At 38.8% G+C, this 24,050-nt stretch overlaps 1 protein-coding gene across 4 annotated transcripts in view; it reads right to left on the reverse strand.

Annotated features, from left to right (window-relative positions):
- Positions 1-24,050, reverse strand: part of ankrd12 (ankyrin repeat domain 12) — a 59,376-nt gene that overhangs the window by 11,423 nt on the left and 23,903 nt on the right. For 2 of the 4 annotated variants that reach the window (XM_041802549.1, XM_041802550.1), the window contains exons 2-8: positions 14,563-14,676; positions 8,967-9,117; positions 6,744-6,815; positions 6,212-6,349; positions 2,392-2,595; positions 1,953-2,095; positions 307-454 (exon numbers count right to left, since the gene is read on the reverse strand). In XM_041802549.1, coding sequence (XP_041658483.1) covers positions 307-454; positions 1,953-2,095; positions 2,392-2,595; positions 6,212-6,349; positions 6,744-6,815; positions 8,967-9,117; positions 14,563-14,622 — 916 coding nt within the window. In that variant the 5' untranslated portion in view covers positions 14,623-14,676. The remainder of the gene's footprint in view (positions 1-306; positions 455-1,952; positions 2,096-2,391; positions 2,596-6,211; positions 6,350-6,743; positions 6,816-8,966; positions 9,118-14,562; positions 14,677-24,050) is intronic. The other 2 variants (XM_041802552.1, XM_041802551.1) reach the window with 1 other exon arrangement.

Genomic DNA, 24,050 nt, shown 5'->3' on the forward strand with positions numbered 1-24,050 from the left:
ATAAAAATTTATGAGATTTCCACACAAACACAAGAAGTTATTGAAAATTACATGTCTCTTTCTTTGAGAGGGTCAACATATCAACAATGCAAGTTTTTCCTCAAGTACCATAGATGTTTGAATAACCTTTAACACAGTTTTGACACTTTAACTTTAAGCCTGATCAGCTTCATAAATCTAGAGTAAACACACAGTACTATAGCTGTGCAGTGCAGAAGATAATGATGCCCAGTAAGACACAGCTACTGTGTTAATATTTGACCTTAAAGGGGAGGTCAGCCAAACACTACAGCACTCTCTGCATACCTGATGAGCTGTCTTCTTGGTCCGACATTGGCAACTCTCCCTTTAGTAACTGTTCCAGCTCCTGAGAGTCCGCCACGTCCACCGGACGCTCCCCACGCTTGTTGGCTTGGAAGGCGTTACCACCATGGCGTAGTAGCAGCTTCACAATCTGTATACAACGTAACAAGAAGTCAGATTAAGAACCTTACAACAAACATAAAAGTAGTAGACAGTCGTGACTTGTTCACACTGCAGGAAAAAAAGAGGCCCAAATCTTGTTTGTTTATTTTGAGATTATTTTGGGGGCTTTTCACCTCTCTTTTTCCATAGTTCCTATCTTTCTTTAGCTGTCCTATTAGCGTTTTTTCTCATATGACTTAGATCTGGGGCTGCATGGTGGTGCAGGCAGTAACACTGCACACACAGCAAGAGGGTTCCTGGTTCGCTTCTCAGTCAGGGCCTTCCTGTGCCCTGTGCATGTATGGATTCTCTCCAGGATCACTCCATTCCTCCCACCACCAAAGACATGCTTGTTAGGTTAACTGGTGACTTTAAATTGGCCGTGAGTGCCTGGTTGTTAAACCATCACACAAAAAAGTTTACAGCAAGAACAAAGATGTTGCAATGTAAATTTTCATCCATCACTGATGATTAATGCATATTAACATATTAACTTAAATAATCCATGTTGTATTTTATAATTAAATGATTCTTATACAGTCTTTTGACCCTGACCAGTGTACTGCATGTATTTTCCATTTTCAGATGAATTCTTCCTCAGGTTCACCCTCTAGACGATAATGAGATTGAGATTGAGATTGAACGTTTTTCAAATATGAAAGTTTGTACATGAAAACATAAGCAGTCATGATATAAGTGACCACTGTTTTAAAGCATATAACATGTTACGGTCAGAATCGACCGGATATGGTGTTTTATTGTTGTTCTTTTGTGCATAATGGTCAGTTCAAGCCTGTGACCAGTTTCCACAAGATTCTGATGAAGGCCAAATTTCAAAAGAAATGTCAACCTTGCAAAAAAAAACAAACAAAAAAAAAAAACACCTGCCTGAACAAGAAGTCCTATGTTAGAATTACAGTGTGAAATTACTCTGAGTTAAATAGTGAAACAACTTTGTGCTAAACTTCATGCATAGATCTTTTGTGGCAAATAGCGACAACTTCTTTCCTTTAGAGCACCCAATTTCTTAAAAATGTTTTTTAAGTATGACTTCAGAACAAAATTAATGTTTTGAAACACTAATGACGATAATTGATTTGGTGCAGCCTCTTTTCTAATCTTTTTCCCTTTTTTAGTTACATGAGAAACCCATCTATTGAGGCAGGAAAATGTTGAAAACAATTCTGTGCACATTGCTAATTAAGAAACTACATCAGCTGCTGCAAATTTATCATTCTAACATCAGTCAAATCTGTTACAATGTCTCATCTGAAGTTTTAAATTCAAATTTGACAACCGATAAAGTGATCTATCAGTTCCGAACTACATATTTTCTCACTTTGGTTTGATTTCTGTATTACTCAAAATAATAATTACAGTTGTATGAATACTGTAAATACACTTATTTTGACTTAAATCAAAATTAGGTGTAATTTCTCTGAATTCTACATAACCATGGCAAGGAAAACTTTAAGAAAAGCTCCTACATCTTTGTGCCCACTGCTTGAGGCATCATGGAGTGGCGTGTCGTCATCCAGACCTTGCGTGTTCACCTCTGCACCCGCTGCTATTAAGACCTTCGCCACGTCATAGTAGCCAAGGTTACAGGCTTCATGAAGAGGCGTCCAACCTGGTGAAGAAACAAAACCTCAATGTAGAGTTTTCAGCATTCACATGACTTCACATGAAGGTTATTTTGGAAACTACATCAGTCATTTTCTGTCTTACAAAGAAAAAATAAATCCCAGATCAAGACTAGTTGGATAGACACAATAAAAAGACAGGTTAAAGCAACACAAAAAGGTGTATATGAGTTAAAACAGGCACATATTTGACATCTTTCTGGTTAGTCAACTTCATTTTACTAATAGCTACCATGCAGGCACAATGAAAGCTGTTAAATATTCACCTCCTAGGTGGTCTTACCTGCAAAGTCTTTGACGTTGACATCAGCTCCCAGGCTAATGAGCTCTTTTACTTGTTTGGCGTCTCCCCGGATGGCTGCCATGTGAAGGGGAGTCTCCCCTCGCTCGTTCCTCTTGTTGACCTTGTCCTTCTGTCGAGACGAGGTGCTGCTGGGGACTTTCTTTTGCACAGGGGTCGTTTGTGAGGGATGACTGGGAGTTGAGTCTGGACACAGGCAGAGAGAAAAGGACTTAATTGATGCTCGCAGCAGAAGCATGTCACAGGATGAGATAATTACCCGTAATAATGAGCAAGAGACTGGACTGAAAAACAGAGAGAAGCTGATTTAATGGGTACTTAAAAGGCTGTGCTCATTTGTGTCAGTGCTCCTGACATTTTTACACAAAGTTCAGCATGTGGATAATACTCCAGTTTCCTTTTTCTAAGTAAGCTGATGCTGTCTATAGCAATCAATCTTGCTGTTATTTGAGGCTGAAAAAAAAGACATGGTAGTACTAAGATTTAATTTTGATGAATAAGACAAAGATAACCCATCAAGGCCCTATGGGTTACTGAAATAAGTAATTACGTACTTGAAATTAGAAAAGAATATTTTCACTAAGAGGGAAGGTAAATGTGTGTGTACTTAATATGGCAACATTTCATAGACTGTTCTCACAATGCAAACCCTTGAATCACACAAAAGGCAGACTGTGAAACATATGACATCATGCTTTCTTTCTGAAATATATATTTTTTTGTTTTCTTTCAACATAATTATGTACAGCAGAGCTTGCGCTTGACTTTTTTTTTTTGTCCGTCACTTTGACGGAAAGGGTCGTAAAAATTCCGTCATACCATTTTCACAATCCATCATAGTTTTGTCTTTAATATCTGTAATATAATATAATTTAATATGAATTTATTAGTAGTGTTTAAATAATGAAGCAGTCTTTCCCAACTTATATTTAAAGAACAATCTTTGAGGTTTTCATTTTTAATGGCACTGAGAGAAAGATGAACACAGCAGCACAGCATTTATTCCTCATCATTTTTACGCAGCGACGGTGGAAAAATCCCTGTCTTCAAGCAAGCAACTATGAACTGCACCATTTAAGATATCACGTACAGTTTTGAGGATATTTTTAATGTCAAGATGTTGTAGTCTGACGACCATAGCTGATAAGTTTTTTAAAGGCTGAACCGTGGAGCCGTGCGCATTTTTTTCTGCTTCACAGGAGTCTTAATCTGGAAAAACGTGATGCACTCTGATCTTGCACACTGAGTCAGGTGTGTTTGTGTTTGCCTGCGAAAATTCGTAGAATGTGGCAAGTATGCGTGCCTGTGGCTCTGTCACTTCTTTAAAATCCCACTGGATCCATCCATCCTGACAGGGAGCTTCATACAGCACACGCGTATACGTCATAGCACTGAGCCAAGTTGGAGAGATGGAGAACAACTTTTTAATTCAGTCCCTGTTATGGCCTGTGAGCAGTTATATATTACATCTGTTATATTTCCATGGTTGATATCCACACAATAAATGGGCAAACTACGGTATTTAAAGTCTGGTTTCGGTGCGAGAGAGGGGAGAGATGGGAAGTGAATGGGGGGCAGGGGTGAGTGAGCAAGAGAGAATAAATCAACAGGCACTGATCTGAACCATCAATCACTCATCTCTCTGTTATTTCCATGGTTGATATTCACATAATAAGTAAGCAAACTTTGGTGTTTAAAGTGAGGTTTGGTGCAAGAGAGAGAGGGGGGAGCAGTGGGCACTGTTTTGATTCATCAATCCCCCATTTAAATGACTTAAACTGATACGAAATTTCACATAAAATCGAACCTGTTCCAAAAAACTGAACGACAAAAAACATAAATTTCGGCATCAGTGTGCAGACATGATTAGAACAACATAAAACAGACTCATTGTGCAAAGGCCTTAACACTCTGCATGCCAATCTGTATTCCTCTGTAACGTACTGAAACTCCTGCAGTAGCCTCTCAGTGCGCTGTCAGCACAGAGACCGATGCGCTTTTGCTAGTCTGCGGTGTCGAGGTCAGTGAGAAAGCCCACTGGCTACAAGATTTTTTAATAGATTAACCCTTACCTCATCGATAGATCATGTGTGCAAAATGGAAAAGGTCTATGTATCTGTCTGTGCGTGTGCGCTGAAATGCAGGCTCATCCTCATCATTCCAGTCTGTCAAAATGACGGACAGCCTTCAAAATTCTCCGCCATCCTTCAAAAAACCCCGTCAATGACGGAGAATATTCGGTTAACGCAACCTCTGACTTACAGAATGCACAAACAACATCACATGCATAAAGAATGAACAGAAAAGACTAGCCTGCTCAGTCCAAGTAAAAAACAAACAAACAAATACTTCTGCATAAAATAACAATGTATTTTCTATTATGTTTTAGTAAAAAGTAAAAGTTATTCAAATTGAATTTTGGTGGTTTCAGAAGTGCTGCCAGGTAAATTTCATTGTCCAAACACAGTTTTTCCCCTCATCCTTTTCAGGATATATGCTTAACTAAAATGTTCCTGGCTCTAGCTTCATCAATCTTCTTGCACACAAGAATGATATTTTCCAAAAATTTGACTTTTCCCTTTTTTAAGTGAGCAACCACAGGGACACTGGTTTTACTGGAGACCTGAAACCTATACTCACTTGTGCCTGTGATTGTTTATAGTATGTACCAATTGTCCTTATCTTCCAACTACTTAAACCCTGTAATTCACAAAAAGTTGTCATCATAATTAATGAGAATATCATTATTCAATATCATATCATCATTTTTTTAACCAGTTTTTAACACAACTGAACAAACTGGTTAAAAAATCTGGCTCTGAGGTCGGAATTAAATTGAACTCATTGGAGGATGAGGTAGAGAGACGCGCACTGAGCAAGGTGGAGGCCATTCTGAGAAACATGGATCATCCACTTCATATCTCCCTCAATGAGCAAAGAAACAACGGTGGTGGACGGCTCCTATCCCTGCGCTGCAGGACAGAAAGATTTAGAAAATCTTTCATACCATCAGCAATTAGACTTTATAATTCTAAAGTAAACAGATGAGACTCCCAGACGACTGAATCTTCCTTCGGGGATAAAGTTCTTGTATTGTATTGTATTAAATAAAAAAACTACAGAGAACAGAAACCTCGACTTTTGAGAAGCACCATAAAAGTGAGACCCTGCTATAGTCTTTACAAATTAGAGGTCAAGCCTGCTGGCCACAACTTGAAACCTGGTTTTCAGCCAGATTTGCCCCCACACTAACAGTGGTGGAACTGTGTCACAAAGGATAATTTGTCAATGTACTCCTCAAGTGTGTTAAATTATTCATGATGTTCATGATTTTAGGTTGAATATCTACAAAAATCAGTGAGAGTAAGCAGACCTGGTAGAGTCACCAGGTGGATGTTAATACTTTTACACAACTATAAATTCATCTCAGTCAGGATTTCAACTTTAACACAAGCCAGGAAAGCCAGCTGAGGATGATAATTGTCCTCGTGTTTGTTTTTCTTCCAAAGTCCCGTTTGATTGCAAGTTTCTGTGAGATCCCGTGACTGTGAAATTATTATAACGATCTGGCCCAGTCATCTAGTGTGTGTTCAGATGATTGTAAGTCTAATTATAAGTCTTAATATCTGCTTTTTATTACCTTAGTTATTCAAACCTCATGCTCATTTTAAAAATTCTGTTAAGATTTAAAAATCTTCAAGTGTTTGGCCAGCTTCAGTCGCTGTCATATGTCTCATCCAACAATAAACTGACTCTGAACCCTGTAGAGAAGTGTTTAAGGTGAGAGTGCAGCCACACATACCTGGACTGTTGGCAGTCATCTGCATGAGGAGAGCCATCTGTTTGCGCTCTGACAGAGGATACCCAAACAAAAGGTTGGCCTGGGACTTCTTGCCTCCGCCCTCCTTTTTCATCTTCTTCTTGTCTGGTCCATCTTTATCTGCAACAAAACCAAAGATCAATTTAGGGAACAGCCCAAAAAAGAAGCCAAGCTGCATTTTCATCGTAACAGTGACACGGTTTTCGTCTCCCTTGTATCTGTTGGGCACGAGGAGGAACAGATGACAAGCATGAGGTTTGAAAAAAAGGGGACAAAAATAAGACAGCATTCTCAAAAGCCAGCCAAGTGCAGACGGCACTCCTCCGGGCCCCAGCCTCCATCGGTCGGTTGCTACCAAACACAGACATGCGTGAGCTCTAACAGGGGCAGATGCAGGGCGAAAACACACACACGTGCATGTGTGTATGTGTGTTTACAGCAGCAGAGTGGCTTTAAGTAGGTGACGTTACTTGTAGAAGAAACGTGGGGCAGAGGATCGGGCTGCAGCGATTACCTGCGTATATCCTGCAGGGAGGCACTAATCTCTCTCCCCAGGTCTCACTCGACTGGCCTGGGTCTGAGTCATCTACAGTGCAAAGCAGAGAGGATGGGGAGAGGAAGGGGGAGGGGAGAGCAAGGGAGGGTGGAAGGGTGGGAAAGCACTGCATTAATGCTCTCTCTCACCCTCCTCATCTCACATGTACTCAAAAACACACAGGCACAAAGGCAGACTCGCTCTCCACGCACAGATTATGAGTCATGGTTACACAGGAGAGAAGAAGCGATCCAAGATGGTCAATGGAGTCTTTACTTTTGTTTTTCCTAAACCTGCTGAACATGAGAAAGGCCAAGAGAAAGGCTTTTTGAGGGAGAAGCCAATCTCTGTGCTTGTTTAGTTTTATAACCTGTACAACATAAATTATAGTGAGTATTTATAAAACTGAGGGTTGTTGTCCGTTAGTATGACGCAGCACTAAACAATGAAAATCATTCCACTCTACAGAAAAGATGAAGGCCAACTTACTGGACCTCAAGCAGTCTGTAAAACTTCTAACTTAAGTTCATACATTGTAATTACAGCCGACTGATACACTAACCCTATTTTAGGTCACAATTCTGGCATAAACGCAGTTTAGATTCTGACTAAATAACAGACACAAAACAGATTATTTACACAAGTATGAGAGGAAAGTTAAAGACTTCAAACTGACAATGTGAAGCACTTGATCTTCAGCATGATGACAGTTACCAAGAACTCAAACACAGCAGGTAGCACCGGACACAATTTGATATGGGAATAAGGGATAACTTTGTTCAATATTGCATTAATGACATAAAGAGTATTATATTACTTTTGTTTTATATTCCTTTTGCTTATCTTAAACTAACTTGAAGCATCAGGGCTGAAATAAAGTATATAATAAAGTGGAAACAGGAGTTAAACTGGCATATTAGCTTGATCTTTTTAAAATCTTTCTCTTGTTTTTCATGTTTTAAACAATATGTGTTTTATCAACACAATATGTGTTTATTATGAATCCAAAAAAATCTGCAAATAGCAAATATTTCAAATGCATTTCTTACCCACTGAATTAGTCCTAATTAATCAGACAGAAGCTTCAACTGATTGCATGAAAATAGTTTCAAAGCATGACAATTATAATGGGTAAAATGTAGCAATGTTGAGGGGCAAAGCACTGGCTGTTTACAACAATTACCTCTTCTAATAAATTGCAAAAAGTTCAAACTTGGCCAAGTTTTTATTGCAAATGCTTGTGTTATTATGATACACAATACTGATTGAAGAACATGATTTGTTGCTCAATTTTGCAGCATAAATCTTCTATCAAAACTGTTTGGATGGAGAAAAGGTCTTACAGGAGAAGCATCCACTCTTAATTACTGTAATCATGTATATGCATCTCATATTTCTGTGCTTTTTCTGCCCCCCCCCAAAAAAAAAAAAACAATAAAGACACAAACAAACACCCTGAGTCCATGTTAGGAGGATTCTCTGTATGGACTTTGCCGCCCCTGTATTCCATTGTAATATCAGTCCATTAACACTCAGAACACAATTCATGTTTTTAGGATCCTAATTGCTAAAGAGAAGAAAAGTTGGAATGATCCAGCTGGTTGTCACATCCAGCGGTCACAGAAATGGCTACAATGGAGGTTGCAAAATAATCCCTCTAGTTTACATACTTTGATTGGGTGCAGTTTTCTTAAAACAACTTATTTCCGCCAACTTTAACTTTGTTTCTTTGACTGTAAGTGACATTTCTGTCACCTCTGTTTATCCTCTTTATATTTTTGGTAGATGCACTTTGATGGAGCGCAGTAGTTCCAAAACATTTTCTGTTTTATGACTGCTAGATGGGAAAATCTACTGAATCTCTTCCAGAAGCCTTGGCAATGTCAATTGCAGTCCTAAATATATTAAAAGAGTAAATTTGATAAACAACAGATCATACTAGTTTCAACTTACAGTGCTTATGAGACCCTAATTTTTGAAAGACTACAAGTGATTTTAATCCAAAAACATCTGCTCTTTTTCATATTCCCCTCATTACCCCTCACATAACATAGTAATTACGTAGTTGATAAAGATCTCTTTCACCTAAAGACAGTCCCTGAAAGAAATGTTTAACAACCAGCCACTAGGGGGCAGTGTGAGGACATGGCAGCCAGCCAGAAGCATGGCTGCTAAAAAGAAGGAAGGAGTAACAGCTCTTACCAGTGTCTGAGTCCCGCTCCTCTGTCCGGAGTGGACTTGAGGTGAAGGAGAGCTTGCGTTTCATAGAAGACTTTGCTTTCCCTTCCTTCCCCAGCAGTTCACTCCGGTCCAGCTTCGGAGTTTTGGTGAAAGGGGACAACTTGTCTTTACTCTGTCAGAGGTGAAGAAGAGGAAATATAAAATGAAAATCAGGTATGTTAAAAACTGCAGAGGTGTGGAGATTTGTAGGCATGTGTGTGAGTGTAAATATTACATATCTATCAGTAAATAAAGGCAGGAGGCCTAATTAATGAAGCTCTGTTAACTACCTCAACAACAAAGGCAATAAGCTTAGCATGCAGATGAGACTAGACTCCTAAAACAAGACGCTTACCTAACATAGGAAAGCTGATTACAATACAGGCATTGTTGGGTTACTACATCATATTGTTTTGGTCCTGCAGACAGCAGTCTGCCTGCATGACTCACTAAACTTTAATGTCAAGGCATGGTATCTTTGAAGTTTAAAGGATCAGGAGTGACTGGTTTTGTTTTCATTTCTACATAGATAAAAATATCGAGGGAAGGCAAAGGGTTATGTAATATTTCAACGTTTGTCAAACTCCAACAACTGCATTAAATAAAAACCTGCAACATTTAATCGATTGACTGTCTAGTCTCCTTTTAAAAGTAGCCTGTTTCAATCCATCTTTTAAGAGAAATAATAGCAAATTCCTGTATTTAAGTATCTTAATGTGTGTTTTCTAGTATTTCTTCTCTTGCAGAAAAACGAACATCTTAAGGTTGGGGGGCTAAACACGACATGTGAGGACATGGAAATTGGGAAACAATGATCAGCATATTAAAGAATTCCAACATTTAACACCGTTTAAGCTAGGAAAACCATGGATGGTTTCAACCCTACAGAAATACTTAGTACAACTAAAACCAAAACATTAACAAGCTGCCCTCCTTTACCCCCAATCTTGAGAACTTCAAAACAAGTGAATACATGAATGAATAAATAAAAGCTTCAAATATGAAGCTTTTAGTGGTCAAACTAAATTAAATCTTAATTCAAAATATATAAATTCACTGAGCAGCAAGGCCAGACAGCTACCACATAAAAAGATGAAGATCAAAGATGTTAAATTTAAACCCTCCCATTTGCAGCCACTGTTATGTTCATAGATCAATTAAAATACACATTTTCACATGAATCAGAAAGTCTCATGCAGAGTTAACATGATGATTGCAGGGAAAGAGAGGAGAAACATACTGTGGTGCATCACAAGCCAGCACACTGACAGCATCTGCTGGATCAGGTACTATAACAGTGCCTTACTATGCCAGTTACTGGGTTCTTGCACCCTGATCTGCAGACAAAGCTTTTTTTTAGTTCCAGTACTTCAGTGAGCTGCACTTTGGTGCAGTAAAATACATTTCTGGCAGGGGGAAAAATGTCTGCAGTGTGGTTCCTCTTTGATCTCAGAGAAGCAATGTGCCAGCTGTGCAAAGCTCAAGTGTCTGGTGGTGTTAAAAGTAAAAGAGAGTAAGGATGAGAAGCACTTGAGCCTTAGAAATAAAAAAGCAGGCATAAATTGTGTCTCATGTATAGAGAGAATGATCAATAAGTAATGTCAGTAAAACAACAGGGGGCATAGGGTCTTCAAAAACCTACTGCAGCCTCTGTCTCACTTACACACTGCATATTTCACAAAGTAACTTGTACTCAAACACAACACAGCTGTAGTTTTATGATAGACAAGCACATTAAAGCATGAATTAATATTCACTCAAAAATCCTTATAGTAAAAGGGATATTGTGGCTGGTAGGGATGCACGGTATTGATATATGAATGTAGTTCAAAGTTAAAACTATGGTTCTTTAAAACGCACTTTACAGTTTAAGGAATGAGGGTGAGCAAAGAAAAGACTTCAGCTGACGTAGGTCTGTTGGTCCTGGCTAAAACTCCACAAAGTCATTCATACACACGACCAGTGTACACAGCCAATATAATGGTGTTGAATATTGGCAGAGACGTTTACATCTGATAATAAACTTTTCATATCAGTATCTACAGATACAGATATTATGCTGATAATACTGTGCATCTCTAATTGTGGCAGAGAACCTGTGGTCTCCTCACATCTAGATATACAGTGCTTAACAAATTTATTAGACCACCTGTCTCAGAGACCATCCAGCATCATGAAGTGCTTTAATGCGGACTCTTTCATTTTCAGTGAGCTCTCCATGTTTTACCATTTTGAACAGGAATGAGGAATTTCAAACTGAATTCACCTTTTAATACCCAAATTTGAGCTGGCTCACTGGGCTTCTCTGAGAAGTCAGAAATGAATCAAGCACAACATTCAACAACTAAAACTAATTTTTCTGTTCAGGAATGCAAGTAAATGACTATAATTTGACATATTAATCAAGAAATATTAATGTGCTTTACTATTTTTTCAGTTTTTTTGTAAATCAGTCAATTTGAAAATTCATGGATAACAATAATAATTATATTTTGGCATAAAAAATATCATTTTGGTTAAAGAGCTTCCACATATTGGTGTATTAACCATTGCAGAAACATAAAAAAATGATTTTGGTTTTACCAATTTTTACCAATGCTGTTAATTTAGGGCAGCTGTGGCATAAACCTTACTTTGGGTGCTGGTCTAATAAATTTATTAAGCACTGTTCATTGCTAGTTTTTTGGTGACTCACATCTGATCAACAATGCAGGTCAACATGTCTGGCTGTCAGAGGACAGTGAACTTAAACTGTAGGAGGGTAAAGGTCTAAGATGTGTCCATCTAAAACTGTGACAACAGTGTCAAGATGATGTGAAATATTTTCTGAAAACTGCATTACTTACAAAAAGAACTTAAATGTTCAATACAAGTTACAGGTAAAATTTACCGTGATTGATAAATCCAATGTTATGGACCTTAATATTGAAACTGTTAGTACTGCTGCTGCCAAGGTCATTGATGAAGTCCAATCCTTTTATCAAAAACAGACCAGAAGTCCTCAAAGTGCCCTTAAAAATTGAAATTAGAAGATATGCAGCATCTGATGATGAGTATTTGACAATCTTATTTAATTTACCATGCAGACTGAGCAAGCTAAGAGTATTCTAATATTCAAGAATGACATTCTCGTCTATGCGTTATCCTTGACAAAAAGGGATATAAATCATTTAACACTTTTCAGCTAAAAAATATTGAGATACTATTTTTTGAACAAATCTCTCTTCACAGAGATACATAGCAACACAGACCAGATGAGTGCAGGGTAGCACCACTTTTTAACAGCTTTTCTCATTTGTTAGGTCATAGTCTTGCATTTGTAGAGCACACTGGTACACAGTGAAGTAAACAAATCTTGTAGAGTGCTTGTTTGATTGAAAGCCACCTCAACTATGGACAAAAAATGAATGGGGAGAGGTGTAGCTGATGATGAGCTGAAGTAGCTAGTGGTGTAAAGATAATCCGATATGGATCGTTTAACCAATCTTGATGTCAGCAGTCCGAGTGCATCGGTCTGCGGAGCCCTGGACTGGTAAAAATGCGGCACAAACCAGTCTTTGGACCGGTTTTAACGTTAGAGATCGGTTCATTGATTGCTACTTGTTTTCATAGCCCATTCTGCCATGCTCTGGCTCAGTGTCTGTAATCTCGCGCAACCTTTTAAACGACAGTTCTGTTCGCCGTATGTGTTTCACCGGTCGTTGTCTAAACATCTTTCAGTTATAGTTCTGCACCTCAGGAAAAGTCATGTGGACTTTATTTGAACGAAGGATAACTTTCGAAATGTCTGCCCGTCTGCACGCTTTGGAGAAAAGCAATCAAGAACTACGGCAGGTCATAAATCTCACATGTTGAGATGGCGGAGCTAAAGTTTAGCTAAGATGCTAACGCTAAACGCAGCACAAACACACCTGAACGTAAACACTTAAAGTTAAAACTCGGAGAAGTCTTCAATTATCACTGTAACAACAGCCCCTTTATTCACTGGGTTTACAACCGTTACGTGTTGTTGAGAGTGATTGATTTGGTGACATTATCAGTACATCTGAGCCCACTGATATGATATTAAACAGAGAGGACTTCACTGAGCTGGAGATCAGCTGTTCTCTAGTGTATCAATTCAAGAATGGTCAGAAACAGAGAGAAAGGAAAAAACGAAGTTTTTAAGACATGCAGACTGAATACTCACATTGTGAGTGTACAGAAAGCTGTTATAGTTTGACTTCTTTTCAATATTACTTTAATCCCTTGTTATCCTGTACTAGCAGACACACAGAGCTCTGTCAATCCAAATCTCCTTGTGACTTTAAATTCGTTTTAATTTGTGCTTCTTGGGAAAATTTGATGTTTAGTTTGTACTGTTAATGTGATTAATAATGCTAAGTAAGTTACAAGTAAAGAAGGAAAAACATGTACCAGTACAAAATCATTTTAATATTTATCTCCCAATTTAATGTCAAAGTAAGACACCTGGGTGTGGTGAAAACTTTCTTAAACATAATTTCAGAATGGTTGCACAGGAGGCCTGGCATTTAGTCTGTTGTTTAAATAAGATCAAATAAACTTAGATTACTATGAAATGATCTTGTTTTCCCCTTTCTTACTATTTTGTGTTAAAGCAAAAAGTTATTCTGATTCTATAATCAGATTGTACAGAGTCGAATCGGACCAAATCATTCTGTATTTTAATGAATCGTCAGTGAATCGAATCGTAGTCTGTGAATTGAGAATCGAATCAAATCGTCTTGAGAAGGAGAGATTCACACCCTTAGAAGTAGCGTATCAGTAGATAGCAGAAGTGCAAACTCCACATGGTGAAAACAGATGGCACTACAGCTGCACAGACAGGGCATGTTGTGGGCTTTGATGAACCCAGTGGAAACAGTCCTGCAGGAAGACAGCTTAAACTATTCTGTTTTTTAGGAGAGCCCCCCAAAAATAAATAATCAAATGTATAATCGTCTGCAACTCAAAATATCAACTCCAGCATAAATAGGTTTATTTTAGTTGGTATGGATTCCAATAAACTGGAAGGAAATATGGCAGCAGAACATAAAAAAATCAACCTGCCAAATGGCATTTGAACAGAGTATGTAGTATGTAGTGCCAACAACAGCATGGTCAACAATGGCATAGCTACACCCCAGCTTTGACTAAGGATTTTCAAGAAAGGTGACCCTATTGAGCACAGCTTTAACCCCTTTCATGGCAAAATTAATGAATGTTAGGTCTGCAGCTTGTTGACACCTCCAAGTGATGCCTTTCATATTGGTGTCTTTAAATCATTTTTTGTTCTTAAAGACTTAGTTTTTCGCTCAATGCAAATTTTTACAACTCAGCTACTTGTTTCTTACAATCCTGTAGTACAGCCTTTCACACGTCAGCTTTTAGATAATTATCTGTTGATTGCAAGCAGATGGAAGTATAAAAAAGCATGCAATACAAACAGTGGAAATTGACTATTCTTTCCTCTTTGATTTGTGCAGGGCAGAATTTTGCTCTGTCATTGTACTTGTTTAACATGGAAATGAACAGAAAAGACATGGAGTTGCTATTTTGTGTGCATCTGCTCACATACCTTCTTCCCTGCCTGCTTATCCACCATGGCTCCATCTCTGTCGCTCCCAGGTTTGGCCATGGTGCGGCACCTGACTAGCTGTGACAGCTACAGCGCAGTAGGTTCATCATGCACCTGGAGAAACAAAACAACAGCATTGAGAAGGATTTTAACAGTGGCATACCACAGTCACAGGCTAGTATGCTAGCCTGGTGTTACTGAAGCTTAGTGTAAACAGACAGTGTTTGGATAACAGGAGATGACTCATTTAAATGCAGGTACAATTAAATGGCACTTCTTTTAAAATGTTAAAGGCTGGGCTTACAGAAAACCTTTGCATCACAGAGACAGGTCAAGAAATGTCACATAACCTCCAAGAGGACTGAAACATTACTGCTTCAGAGTTTACCTCAGCTCTGTTACAGGATGTACGTTTGTTGATCGGTGGTTTCATTGAAATTTCCTTTTCACTCCATTACACGAAGCTCAAGAAAAGCATGCAGGAAAAGAACTTTAAAGGGCAGCATGAATCACAGCTTTAGGGACTCTTTAGGTTTCTGAGAGGAAAACATCCCCCTGCATGCTGTCACCATAGTCTACTCATCAGTCTAACCGAGCTCCTCTGTGATGTGGTTTTTGTAAGTGTAGTAACACATGCAGCAGCGTCACTGGGGGCACTGTGGGCGTATGCTGAGTGGAGAAAGTTTAACACAGCTGAACGTACGCACAAAGCAGAAACGGCATGTGTCAGTTATCTTGTCACATGAAGATCACCGCTTTCAGTCACAAGACCCTATTCTTGTGTACTTTTGCCCCACTTTCCCTGTTTCTTTTTTTAAAATGCTCTTTCACAAACAGTTTGGTATCTGATTTTACAAAAAAGGGCCTCTTGTACCACTGAAAGTACTGAAATAGCAAACCATATAAGGAACTAATGACTGGTGAGGCAGCCCCTAAAATGAATGGGGCAGCCCCTTTAGTCAATCGGCATCTACTACAACTTTAGTTAAATCAGTTTGATCAGCTTAATCTAAGCCATTTATATTCTTTAGAGAACAAATTTCTTCCATAAAGACTTTCTTTACCAGGGCTCAGTGCTATATCATTAAATAAAATAAGGAAATTTCTTTACCCTTTCCCAACAGGTTGTAGTCCCTCAAATGAAGGTTAACTGCTTTCATAATCTAATTTCCATATGGAAATAACAGTTAACTATTAACCATAGATGAAACCACGTATTCTTATGAGGTTAACTAATTCTGAACCTGCCATTTACATTACTTTACTGACAACTTTCCTGATGCTGAAAGCAAAATAATTAACTGATTATGTTTATGTTCAGTAGAGATGCACGACATTACCAGCAGTATACCGGTATCAGCCAATAACAGCTTAAAAAATTAATTATCAGTATCTGCCGATAATAACATTTACGCCCATCTGTACAGCCGACAATGTGACGCCATAATTAAGTGCACACGATGACGCCAGACGTGCGCAAACAACAAACTCAACATGTTGGCTGTGTGGGATAAGTTTGAGGTGTGGGACAAGACAGCAAAGTAGCTATTTGCATCGCTTGTGAAGTACATGTGATGCGAGGAGGACTCGACAACATGCCTTTAACACCACCATTTTAATTTTGCATCTTAAAAACTGTCACCCTGATGACTACAAGGACTTTCTTCAGATAAAGAATGACAAAACTTCATATCAGGGAAAACTCGTCAACCGCCTCTACTTAAGTCATTCGACAAAGCTAAAAAATACAGCAGCAACCACCCGAAGGTAAGGAGTTGCACAGAAAAAAATAATTGAATTTATAGCTCTTGATAATCAGTCTTTCAGTGTGGTAGAATATACGGGCTTCTGTGGGCTAATGATGCAGTTAAAGCCCAGCTACGTTATACCTAGCAGGCACTTATAGCCTTACCTGAGCTGCAAAACTGTGTTCCCTGTCATGTAGAGAAGTTCCTCATTAAAGCTTAACATCTTAGCTTCACCACAGATATATGGACAACAAGTGTCAGTCCTGTTAGCATGTTGAGCCTCACTGCCTTGGTGGAGAGATGAGGACTTCACTCTTAAAAAGCCTGTGCTGCCATCACAGGAGTGCTCACTCAGAAGCCACAGTTGCAGCCGCTTTTGATAACATGTTTCGGATATGGAAAATAGAGAAAAAGTATGTGCATGTCGTGCGTGAAACATGGCAAAAGGATGAACAGACTTCTGTGCGTCTCCCATGGATAGTACTCTGGCTGTGCACGAAGGTGCTCTGTCTCCAGCATTGGAGATGTGGGTATCACTGTGTTGTTACAGAGCTGTTTACAGTGAAATGCCCATTAAATTTGGTTGCTTAGTTAGTTTGTTCTGTTTAAAGCAGAATTAGGAGAACTACTTCAGTTGAAGTTTTATTTCTTTTGTTCATCTTGAGTCTCAAAAATTTAAAAGCATATTTAGGCTCTGAACTATAGCTAGATTTTTTTGACATTTAAGAATCTTTTTAAGTCTTTTTGTTGTTGTTTTTGTTATCTAAAGCACTTTGTCCGGAGTATCTCAGGGAGCCATCCTGCAAACTGGCTGAGTAATAAGGAGAATCAATCTAAATTCATATGCTATTTCTTTTTTGCACCGTGAAGCTCAGTGTCAGCGGGTTTTTTTGCTGCTGTTTATTACCCTAACAGATGCAGATAACTTTGGCTGTACTGTGAAAAATACATGTAGCATGTAATGCACATGTAACCCAAAGACATAACTGTAAGTTTTTCATTAGTGTATGACTGTATTTGAAAAAAACAATACATCCTTCATTTCTGATAAAAATCAATTGTTTTGTCTGTTTCTTAAAAAAAAGACTACCAATATTTTAAAAAAGATATATTTGTAGTACAAGATGGAATTGGTGTTTTTACAGTGGAAAAAAATAATTAAATATTGATATCAGGCAAAATGAGTTTTAAAATATTGGCATATCGGATATTGGCAAAAATCCGATATCATGCATCCTAAATGTTCAGGCCTGATGGTTCAGGCTGAGTAGCTACCAGCCACAACAGCACAAAAGCCAAATTTTGTCCATACAAAAGTACCAAAGTTATATTAAAAAAAAAACAAAAAAAACAAAAAAAACAGATACACATTGGTATCTTTACCCAAAGTGTGCAGAGAGAGAGAGACAGTATGCAGCAATAGGCAACTAAATGAAAGCGAGTGCTGCTGCCTGGGTGCTAAAACAGAGCAGTGATAGGGATAGATGTTATTTGATTATTTCACACACTCTAAAAATTCGATTCAATTCTGAGTTCTCCTTGCAATATTTTTTAAAAAGCACATCAATTTAACCATCGAACCAAAGATCTAGAGTTCATCTACATGTTTTGTTTATCTATGCAGACAGCCATCCTGACATTTGGGTCACTGTGGCTACAGCAGGGACAGCACAGCATTAATCCTGTGAGGCTAAGCTACACACCACACTACTTTATGTGAAGAGCTTTTAAGGTTAGCAAGGGGGTGCTGCACTCACCATGCCAATATGTAAGAATGCCTTGAGATTGTTTAAACAAAAGTGGTTACTCTTGAATCACAGTTGAGGCAAAAAGCCTCCAACAGACAGAGCCTTAGCAAGGCATACTACTTCATAATCAATACTTCAGAATCAAACATGTCAGTCCTATCTACAGCAAAAGTAATCTAATACAATAATGTCACCAACAGTGTAATCAATCCATGCCTGTGTTTAAATCAGAAATGTAGTGTCACTGTACCTGAAGGGATCATATTATGACTGCAGGCGTTCAATTATGAAATGTTATCAAGATAACAAGCATATTCTGGCGTTTCTTACACATCTCCTTTGGACATGGAACAATTATGCGGTGTATCAAGGATTTATGTGACTCTTACAAGTTTAAGCAGCCATCCAAGACTGAGGGGTTAACAGATCTACAGCTGTGCCACACATTAAGAAGTGAACAGGAAAGTGTTCTGTTGCAACCTGTTTTGTGGTCATCAATTATATATTAATTAATAGTCAAGTGAACAATTTGATTTAGCATTTATGATGGATTTAAGATGGATCTATTTTTAATGTTTGCAAGGTTCAGAATTTCATCAAAATGATATTCTGTCAATTAACATGTGATAAGTAAATGTACAAATATAGGCAACTAGCTGGTTAAACGTGTCTTTTTTCTATCACAACTGCAAACTCTTTCTTATTGACAGTTTTTTAATTGTGTTGATTATGTGCCATTCCTTTTTTCAAACATAGAAGTATTAATGAAATAAGTGCAGGTTTTCAAATTCTAAATAAGGCATAAAACTTATTCACCTGGGACCTGAGATTAGTTTGATCCATTTCTATTACTTATTGACCATCAGTTGAATGAAGCAAAACATCAGCATAGTAAAAAAAATCCTAAGTTAGGTTAGCATTTGTTTTTTCCCTGGATATCTGTTGCTTAATATGCACTTAATCATCTTTAATCAAGTTTTGGCTGTAACACTAACACTAAGACAATATTTTAATGGTTTAATATTCGTTAGACAGCAGGACACCTTTTAAAAAAACATTCATGTCAAGCTGTCCTTCAAACAGAACCTCTTATTTACAGCCACATTATCTTAAAAAAAGACTATTTCTCAGAAAAAATGCTGCATTTTGTTTCTTCTGTAACATTTACAGCCTGCGCTGATCCTGAGTAACAACACGGTGTTGACAGGTATCGTTTTTCTAACACACAGCCCTGCTGCTCAGCCGAGGCCAGTGAGAGGTCCATCATTAGTCAGCAGATAGCCAGTGTTCAGCAGCATCGTCATTCAGGCAGCTGAAAGGGAGAAGTGAGCAGCCCGCAGAGAGCGCGTTGGTGTAAAGAGGCTAGTGTATCGGGGGTATTAAAGCGGTATGGACAGCCCAGGACCAGACCAGAAAACAAACGCTGACAGGACTCGCACTCCAGCCCAAAAAACGATGCGAGGAGGGTGTGACTATAATTACAGAGGTATTTGGGCACTCGCCAGTTTGGCAGTCGCTGTGTTTCACAAGCAGCTCAGGGCTGCATAAGCCCCAGCAAGCTCTGCCATTAACCTTGGGCTGTTTCAAGTCTAAATCAAACCCTGCCTTGATGACTACGACAATTTACTGAGACTAAATCTGAGATTAGTTTGAAACTGGATCCCACTGACTGAAAAAACTGATAGTAACAATCATCTATTCTGCCCAATTCCAATGAAGAATGCCCCAAACTATGACATCAGAGTAAGACGGCCTAATTTTCTTAGCCTCGATATCAGCAATAAATAATTCTGTGGCTAGGTTTATAGAACAGAAGGAGAAAAAAAAAGGGAAAAAAAAAAGTTATATTATATATATATATATATTCTTGGGCTACAGATAATTAGTAGTTCTGATATTCTCTGACAATAATCTTCTCAAATATCAAAATATCAATGTGTATACAAACAAAGTGCATCCTTAAAAATTCTCGTCTTAAATGCTGTTAGGTTTGACAACAGTCCAAATATATTGGTACACAATAAGGATGTAAAATATTGGATTTTATACTGATATAAGATGTTCTGAGATCTCAAAATTGATTCAAGCCAACACAAATATGTTTTTTTTAGTTCAGACTTCAAAATTCTTGCTTGAAAAACACTTAAGTTTTGGGATGAACAAGAAACAAGTTCTCCATAAAAATATTAGTACATATGGTTGATATTTACCGCCAATATAGACCAATATACACTCACAAGCCACTTTATTAGGTACACCTGTTTGTCAACACATACAGATAATTAGCCAATCACATGGCAGCAACTCAATGCATTTAGGTATGTAAACGTGGTCAGAGCGACTTGCTGAAGTTCAAACTGAGCACCAGAATGCAAAGGATAGGGGATTTGAGTTTGAACATGACCTGGTTCTTGGTTCCTGAAGGGCTGCTCTGAGTATTTCAGAAACTGCTGATCTACTATGATTTTCATGTACAACATGAAATACTAGTTTGATACTAGGGCTGGACGACATATCTTGTATACTCGATGTATCGCTGCTTTTGCCACACACGATGTATAAAATGACTATATCGCGAACATCAAGTATAACTTATGTGGAAGCTTTGAGCCGTCAGCGTGAATTTCTCACTGGAGTTTCACTTCTCCCATTGTCCCTGAATGCATCTCTCACAATAGAGAGCTCTCTCTCTCCCCCACCCATCCAGAAAATTCCTCCGCACATGCACGTTTTTGTATCAGCGGCGAGAGAAGCAAGGGAGAGTAAGTTACACAGAGCTGCGTGGCGAGTTAGCAGTGAGTTAGCTGTGTTTTGAGACGGACAATGAGATACAGCGCATGATCTGCAGCGTTGAAAAGTCATTTAACTTTGAAAAGGAAGAAGTTTTAAGAACGCGGCATTCATTAAAATACGCCGCAAGATGACTCCAAGATAACGGCGGCAGTAACACAACACGTCGTTAAAGACATGAGCTCAGTGTTGTTGAAAAGCCAGGATTAAATAATCTCATAAAGACACTCCATCCAGAATACGTGATTTGCCTGGGCACAAAACATTTTTCTGAAAATTCCCTGCCAGAGTCATACGTGTCAAAGAGAAGACGGCCCAGCAGCGGACAAATGTGATCCACACCTCCACCACTACGGAGCTATATCTCAGTCTAACAGCTCAAAACACAGACAACGAGAAGTTGAAAAGTTCCTGCCACCTCCAGACAAGCTTTTTTTCCCTCCATGATCACACAGGAGAGCTTCTTGAATAAGATCTAAAGATGCTCTCATGCTATGAACTTGTCAGAAACCACTCCAGTGTTCATCAGCAAAGATAACAGACGAATATAATCACAGCTGTGAGCCTGAATGGTGGACTAGACTGCAGGGTTTTGGCCTTTGGCTGCATGCAGGATTGGTGAGTTCTGTGTAGGTTTGCTTCACCCTGAATGAGGAAGGTAATTATTCTACAATCAGCAATAGTAAACATAACAGAAAACATTTTCAGGACTTTCTATACATTGTAAAATACCGAGTATTTCACGATTTATGTATTTTTGATTTATTAGTAAAAGATTGAATGAAGTCCTTTCAAAATAAAACTGCTAAATTTGACTTTATTTTTACCCTTTCTGCAAACATTTATATTAAAATTCAATAGAACAGTCTTTTTTCATCACCAGACTAGTGTCATTTGGAGCCTAATTAAATACAGCTGCTGAGAGGCCATTTCAAAATATGGCAATGTATGTCATGTATCAGGATATAGCAAAAATATATCCGCATATCAATTTTTAGGCCATATCGCCTAGCTCTATTTGATACTCAATCCGTCAAAAAAAATTGACATGGGAGATTTTTACTGCCTTTTGGGAACTTGTAATCCAATTATTTACTATTTCTTTGATATTATAGAGATCAAACCATTAACAAAGGAGGACTGCAACAGTAAAAGATCTTCATAGTGCCATAACACAGTACTATGAAATTCATGATTCATGGTATCTAGATATATACACACATTGGCATGTTTTATTACCATCAGTAACAAAGTCCCTAAATCTAATGCATTTCCGGGATAATAACAGAGTTTGTAACTTAAACTCCCTCAACCTGGACATGGCAATCCACTTGTAAGAAAGATGTGGGCCTGAATTCTAAATATTCATCTGTGCTGACTGAACAGAGTCCATGAAATCCCGAGTTAAGTGTGCTGGCTGCACCGCTGGTCCTTCTGAGAAGCAGATGTCTCTGTATTTATTTATAACCTGGTGCTTCAGCACTCTAACTCCGCTGGTTCCTGACGAACAACAATAACAACCATTTCCCTGTAGTGCTGGAGCATGTTGGCCCTGACAGCAGAGCGGCTGCTTTAGTGCGTGTCCTTGCGTGAGTGTAGCGGTTTGGGGGTTTGAGGAGATGGTGAGGAGGAGGGGGTTTGGTGTGGGGATGTGTGCTGGCTGGGGGGTTGGTGAAGCGTATGCTTGCTGTGGTGGTGGTGGAGGAGGTGGTGCAGGGAAAGATGAAGAGAGCACACAGCACGGTAACCTGATCCACAGACTGCAGGATGGGACAGGGAGGGAAGAGAGCTAAGAATAGCACAGAGCCTGACACACAGATCGCAGAGTACGCCGCCGCCGCCACCACCACTACCAGCAACAACAGCAGCGACATTACCCCGCTTCATCTTCCAGAGTAATGCCTGCTGTGAGCGCTCACAAAACATGTGGAAATTACATGTGAATTTCCCCCTTAAATCTCATGTGGCTACACACAAAGGAACCTACTCGTAACTATCTGTGTACACATCACTGTGTTTAAAATATAAAACCTTTGAATAATCAAATCACATGAATTATCAGCAAGAGTATTCATAGCCTGCATTAAAGCTGTAGTCTTGTTTTGTTTTTTTTTTTCATACAAAAGGGGGCCAATCCTGTGACGCACTGAAGGAGACGCACTACGCTTGCTGCGACAGTAAACAGCCGGTCACGTGGTTGTGGTCCTGTATGCCATCAGGCTAAATGATGGGGGAGGTCTCTCTCAGCTGCACATCCACTCCCAGCCTTCGTCTCCTCCTCCTCCTCTGACTCCCTAATGAGGAGCAGGACAAAGCCAGGCGCAAAGGCCCGATTACTGTGACTACAGAAAGGCAACAATACCCAGCAAAGAGCCAGCCATCTTCAACATGATCACAACAGCTTTGATTTTTAATGTTTAATACAGATTTATGAGCCTGCAATATATCAATACTTCACACTATATGTGTTGAAGTCTGTCACAAACATTTTTTTCTGTTAGATTTTTTTTTTTTTTAACAATCCTCCAATATCTGAAACTCATCATAAAAAACATATGAAGGTATTTTTCATGGAGAACTTATTTATCTAGATAAAAAATATAATATTTGTGGGTGATTAAAGAAATTCTGTACTAAATCATTGTGGAATTAATGTTTGGTTAAATAAATAAACAAGTAAATGACAATAATAATTATGATACATGACAACTAAAGCAGGCCAGTTGTTATGTTAAGCAGTACATAGCAATTAACTAAACCACAAAGCTGCAAATTACCATCATAGATGCAAACACCCATATGCCTCATCTATTTTCTGTCAGCAATCATGTAACCCTTCCCCTTATCTGTCTCCCAAATTCTGAGCCATTAAATTTCATGCACAGCACTCCTCTTTCCTGTCACAGGGTCATCCAGACTGAAGGCATATTTGGAGGCAGACAAACTAACAGCAAGTGACACTGGATGCCTCAAGGCATCTGTTCACCTCTTACTACTCTAACCCCCGACAGACAAAACACGCCTCTCCAACCAGAGTGTCTGGCCTTCATGGCAGTAGTATTTTAGTTGCATAAATGGGCAGGCCTTGTTCTTGGGAAGAGGTTGAGAGCAGCTCTGGTTGAACCTCACCCACACTGTTAAAACTTGGGCTACCATTGCCAACACTGGTGAGTAAATACATGAGCTAGCACAAGGTAACTGC

Source organism: Cheilinus undulatus, linkage group 13 (genome assembly GCF_018320785.1).
Source record: "Cheilinus undulatus linkage group 13, ASM1832078v1, whole genome shotgun sequence".
NCBI classification, from domain to species: Eukaryota; Metazoa; Chordata; class Actinopteri; order Labriformes; family Labridae; genus Cheilinus; species Cheilinus undulatus.